This window comes from Mus caroli, unplaced genomic scaffold (genome assembly GCF_978045245.1).
Source record: "Mus caroli unplaced genomic scaffold, Mus_caroli_1 scaffold_17, whole genome shotgun sequence".
NCBI classification, from domain to species: domain Eukaryota; kingdom Metazoa; phylum Chordata; class Mammalia; order Rodentia; family Muridae; genus Mus; species Mus caroli.
This window is the reverse complement of record NW_028227272.1, coordinates 15,315,884-15,321,883: the sequence shown is the minus strand read 5'-3', so window position 1 is coordinate 15,321,883 and position 6,000 is coordinate 15,315,884. Positions and strand designations below refer to the sequence as shown.

Here is a 6,000-nt window from a genome sequence, read left to right as displayed (position 1 = left end):
CCTCAGGAAGCTACAAGGGCTGGTGTTGCACTGGGCCTCCTGGCTGCCCACTTGGCCAGCCTGGCTGTGCAAGCTACAGCAGAGCCACACTCGGTGGCCAGTCAGCCATACACAAGGCAGTATCTCCACCTTCTGGGCAAGGAGGAAATGAGTGACACTTAGGCTCACTGCAGGGACAAACGGCACACAGAGACTGTGAGAGCCCGTCCTCGTGATAACGTTGCATGTGGGGAACAGCAATGACCAGGCAGGCAGGGATCTTACGTGTCCTTCAGGGATCCTCCATGGTCCCCCTCTGGCCCTGTTCCTGGGCTACTGTGGCCTGACCAAGGGGAGAAACTTACCTCTTCTAGATAGCCTCACCATGTACCCGGCATCATGCCCAAATGTGGTGGCTCCCATAACGATAGCTACACACTCTCTTCTCAAGCCTGCTCACCTGGACCAGGTGTCTGAGGAGCCTTCTATTGGGCACATGGCACACTGTGTGTCCTTAGCTCAGCAGGGATGGTGACTTAGCCTCAGCAACCAGTCACAGTAGGCTCCAGGCCGGAGCGCTTGGAGATGTGCAGCTTGACCACCTCCTCAGAGCAGGTGGGATGGATCCCTACTGTCTGCATCACCTGTGCATATGAAGCCCCACACCTGCACACATCAAGAAGGGGATGGTAAGCGGTCAGCAGGGGTGGGTAGGTGGCAGGGGGAGGTCTGTCCACAGTATTCTGACACTGGGAAGGTCTTAGAAGGAGTGTGATTTCCTTACTGAGTCAGCACTAAGAATATCTCTCCATGCCTATGCTGGACTGCCCACTGCCTCCCAGCAAACACCCACTGTTCACAAATGCCAAGTTGCTACTCACTTCAGACCCTCCTAGCCAACCTTCCCTTGGGTTGCTGTCCTAGCTGCCTGCTCTCCAGTCCTAATTGCCCCTTCCTTGAGGCCTGTTCTATCCCTGTCAAAGTATGGCAGGAATCACCCAGCCCATTCACTTTTGACTGCAGCCTACACCAACCCACCCACCCAGCTCTTCTACTCAGAAATCTACACATGGACATATGACACCCAAGCACAAGGCCAGGAAGTTGGTTGTTCTGTGGATGGCATGCTGTCAACTCAGAGTAAGTGCATGAAGGGAGGTAATCTAGCTCAGACTAGCCACTGGTCCTCTGAGAACAGCCTCCACTGTCAGCCCATCTCTTGGCCTCCACCCAGGTGCCCCAGCCTAGCTGCCAAAGATCTATAGATTAATGACTGCTGTGGGCATTTCAGGTGGCTACATGTACACCTGCATCAGTGTACATTCTCAGTGAGTACAGTCTAGCTCTATGGGAGGCCCAGCACTATGCAGGGCACAGGTGGTACAGAGTTGGAACCAACAGCTTTCCTAATGTGCATGCCCTGCGCCATGCAGGGTTTGGCAGGTAAACACCCTACTTAAACAACAGGTGCATGCTCTTCAAATACAGCCAGGAGTTCCTAGTGGAGAGGTCCATCCCAGGGCCTCCTGACTGTGTCTGAAATATCAGTATGAGCACTCCACCTGCATGCTCAAACCATCAATGTCTCCACCTGCAGGCAGTGGAGAACCACCATGCTCTACAGCCTCAGGGATTGCTCTGCCATAACCAAAACCATTCTATTTTAATAACATGGCCAAATGAGTGAGGCCAACTCCAGGTCTTGGTGTACGAGGAAAGAGCTGCCCAGTGTGACTGTGTCTCTGAGTCCCTGGCTAAGGATGTATGAGTTTTTGTTTGGTTTGTATTTATGTGGCATGTACATGTATTCATGGCTCTATGGATAGAACCCTGAAGGAGACAGTGGTGAGAAGGCATAGAGAAAGTGGACAGGAGAAGAGTGTGTGGATATCAGGGTCCCCAGTGGGCTAGGAGCATGAGTGTAGCCAAGAGCTGGGCTTTGGGGATAAGAGGTCTAGGGACAGGGGAGAGAAGATTTCAACAGAGGAATAGGGCCAAAGTGTTGAAGGATTGTGTGGGTGAGACAGGATTTGGGCCAAATACCTAGATGGAGCCACACCTATCATAGGACAGCAAACCTCAGGCCTACCTGACCTACAAATGTGTTAGGGCAATGGCTGGTGATAAAGTTCTCCCAGGCATGGGCTGTAAGACCCAGATGAGCCATGTCTTTGGAATATATATCTGTGGTCCTTAAGAGATCTGCAGCTGAGCTATTACATGGGACTTTATCACTATAGGACCCATGAGCCAGGTATAACATCTGAACATCATGCTGGAGCCTATGTGGATAGTGTCTACTGTGGATGCCAGGTGTGGATGACGGTAAGCAGGGCATCCACAAGACCAGCTGGGCCAAGGAAAGCCCTGGGATTAACGGGACAGGGTTGTCCCACAGCACATTTCCATTCATTGTGCTGCATGCAGGGTCACTGCCCAGACAGTTCAGTTGCTGGAAGAATTTCTGGAAGTCTCTTTTTATAATATTGATTTCCTTAACATGCAAAGAGCTCTTACAACCCAATAATTGTGGCACAAACACTAGAAAGGAAACCATAGAATACACAGAGACAATTCTTAGGAGATAGACATGCTACAGACATGTACAACTCCCCTTCCCCGAAAAATGTGAACCCAGCAGCTTCCACTATTGTCAAAACAACTAACACAAACTGTACTGTCAAAACACAGAGGGAAGCAGATACAGTTCAGAATAGCCAGGATTCTATAGGACTTACTTGATCCCAAGAGCAAATCCTTGGGTGACTTCTCCAGCGTTGGGGCCAAGGAAGTGCAGGCCCAGCACCAGTTGTGGGGGCTCCCTCATGCATACCATCTGAAAGTCACAGTGTTTTTGACTTTCACTTAGCCACAGGGGACCCACCCATCCATAGGGACCTGCATGTCCCATCTCTGCAGCCCTCAGAGGTTTCCATTTGCAGTAGTCAATTTGACAGGACCTATCAGACACCTAGAAGGTAAAATCTATGAGGAAGTGTCTACATTACCTTGATTGTGGTGGACAGACCCATTATAATTAGACAGCACCATCCCACTGGGTGCCCATTTTAACTGTAGGCAGCCCCATTCCATAGGCTACCCATTGCAACTGTGGGCAGCACCATTCCCTAGCCTACCTATTGCAACTGTGGGCAGTCCCACTGTATAGGTTACCTATTACAAGTGTGGGCAGCACCATTCCATAGGCTACCCATTATAACTGTGGGCTGAACCACCCCAGAGGTTACCCATTGTAACCCATTCCATGGGCTGGGATCCAGACTGCATAAAAAAGAAAACGTGAGCTAAGCAGCAGCATTCAGTAATTTGCTTAACTGCAGATCAAAGTGACCAGCTGTTTCAGCTCCTGCCACATGCCTTCCCTTGAACTGAGAGACACAGTAAACCCTTCCTTCCCTAAGCAGCTTAGGTATGTACTCTGTCACATAAGGAAAGTGGCTAATATTCACTGTTCTGCCCTGTGGATATCAGAGTGTTCTCCATGGTAGTTAGCTTTTTTCCCTCTTAGTCCCAGTGCATCCTATCCCTGGCCCCTAAACACACTCACCTTTATGTAGCACTGTGATGCATCTCGATCTGCCACCGTGAACTCTAGGGGCTTATAATATGCATGGTAAACCTGAGGGACAAGATACCAGCACTGAGTAGTGGCCATGCCCAACACAGGTCTATAATCTTAGACCCAAGGGCACTTGTGTGACCCAAGGGTTAAAGTACAAAATGTGGAAACATCTCAGCTGATTGTAGAGAGTGTGTGCTCCTATGTTCAGGTAGCCTGTACCCACAGCTGGATAGTCTGCAGATAAACCCTCTCCCACCCAGATCTCAGACTTCCTACTGAACACTACAGGAGAGTAGGCATCACGTTGCTGAGGTGCCTCTAGCCCTGACACAACACAGAGCCAGTGGTTTGAGCCATGGTATGGGTACTGGGTATCCTCAAGAAGTAGATATTGGGCAGATCCAGGCCTCCCCAATACCAGTTCAGACTGGACAGGGAAACCTGTGGCAAATCGCTGGTGTACGAATGCCTATCCTACTCATGTGAGGAGAAATGGCTCTCAGATGGCTGCCTGCCTGGCCTCCCCAAACACGCTGGTGCTGGCTTGGCCTGAGCTTCAGCCAAGAGGAGGGGCAAGACAGGCCCCAGCCTCACTGGAGCTGTGGGACAAGGGCTTTCAGCACCCATGAAGGGCTTGACAGTGTGTTCAGGGCTACAGCCATATAAAAAATGAGCAGGGCCCCACATGTGCTACACAGCCATTATTAATTAATAGGGCTTCAGAGAATATTGTTCTAAGCAAGACAGAACTGAAGAAAAAACAAACAAGAATGTTTGGCCATTCAACATCATGAAACATAAAACATTATAAAATGCTATGAACACATGTCCCAGTGTACTTATGATGAATCTAACAAAAATAGCAAATAAAGTGCTGGGGAGGCCGGCCTGTCAGACCTGTCTCCATGATGGAGGGCCTGGGTACATGGAGCGGGCAAACTCTACAGCCTAGTGACCTGGGCCTCACAGCTGCTGCAACAGGAAGACCTGCACCAAAGTCTTCCAGCTTCTACTATGTGGCAGCTTTCAAAGCGTCTAGCTACCTCAAACTATTCTGAAGGTACCCCAGGGGCCACAGCCAGCCTGCTGCTGCAGACTTCCCAAATCATCCTGGCCCAGTGAAAATCCTTTTGCTTAGGATGAAGGTTCTAGTCAGAGCACTGGGCCTGGAAACACTAAAAGAGCTTGGGTAGAGGACAGAACTTGGGCTGGGAGTCTGTGTGTCTTAACTGTTAGAAACCTCAGGAGAGTCCCAGGAAGGTGGAGGGGCAGGTGGTAAGAGTGGGCCAGCCTGGGCAAGAAGGTGGAAGAGCCATTCAGGTTAAGGGAGAGACCTCTCCCTAAGAGTTAGGGAGAGCCCTACAGAGCAGCACCAGGACCTGAGACCTTCTGTTGCAAGCTCTCTGCATGCTGAAGTAGAATGGGCAGCAGATGTCCAAGGCTCTCGTGGCAATGCTAGGAACCTCAGCAGTGCTTCTAGGACATATAGTGTAGCTGGGGGCGGGGCATTGGAGTACATGCAATGTAGCTGGGGGTGGGGTGTTGGAGGCTACCAGATCATAAGACCTCAGAGGAAGGCAGCAGACAGAGACCCAGGTGGACACCAGGGCAGCAGGGGACATTCAGTGGGACCAGAGAAGCGAAGCTTAGGCACACACTAAAGCTGCTGGAGGCTTCCCTTGTTTCTGGAGCTGCTCCCCAACACTCCTGTCCTGTGGGGCCCCACACTATGCCCTGACAAGAGCAGCCTCCAGAAGTAGCCCCTGTTTACCAGACCTCCAATCTATAGAGGGGTTCTGTGGAGGAGAGTTCCCTACCTCTACATGCTCCTGGCCATGGAGAGCCACAGCCTCCTCCTCAGACAGCCCCACACAGCCATATTCCAGTGGTGTAAAGACAGTTGTGGGAACCTGGAAAGTAGGTCTGGAATCAGATGTGCTTTGTGTGTGTGTGTGTGTGTATGTGTGTGTGTGGTCCCCCCATCCCCCTCTCCCAAACTGAAAATGCATCCCCTGAGTGACACTTGAGCAGTAATCTGAGGCCAGGGACCCAGCCACACATGAGCACAGCAGGTGGCCACTCATTGTTCCTGGGCTGGACCAGGAGCTAAACTACATACATTCCTTTTTCTAGAAGAGGGAATGAGCTGCCAGGGATAGCTCACTGGCACAGGCTTTCCTCTAAACCCACTGATGTGCTGGTCCCATGATAGAGCTCAAAAGAGATCCTGCCATAGTTCCCAGAGACTCAGGGTCTGGTTCACATGGCCCTAAAGACTGTATCCTCCTGCTCATGTGCATGCAGGTATTCACATCGGTGTGCACATACACACATGCACATACCCATGTGTGCATGCATGTATGCACGTACATGCAGGCACATAGATGCAAACACCCCTTACCCCAGAAGAACCAGCCAAGCTTTTCCTAGCTTGACCT

The 6,000-nt window shown here is 50.9% G+C and overlaps 1 protein-coding gene across 1 annotated transcript in view; it reads right to left on the bottom strand.

The window, feature by feature from the left end:
- Positions 1-444: 444 nt before the first annotated feature.
- The window catches only part of Txnrd2 (thioredoxin reductase 2), a 52,031-nt gene continuing 46,475 nt past the window's right edge, over positions 445-6,000 (bottom strand). The window contains exons 14-17 of the mRNA XM_021184489.3: positions 5,380-5,472; positions 3,548-3,619; positions 2,718-2,815; positions 445-645 (exon numbers count right to left, since the gene is read on the bottom strand). Coding sequence (XP_021040148.2) covers positions 516-645; positions 2,718-2,815; positions 3,548-3,619; positions 5,380-5,472 — 393 coding nt within the window. The 3' untranslated portion in view covers positions 445-515. The remainder of the gene's footprint in view (positions 646-2,717; positions 2,816-3,547; positions 3,620-5,379; positions 5,473-6,000) is intronic.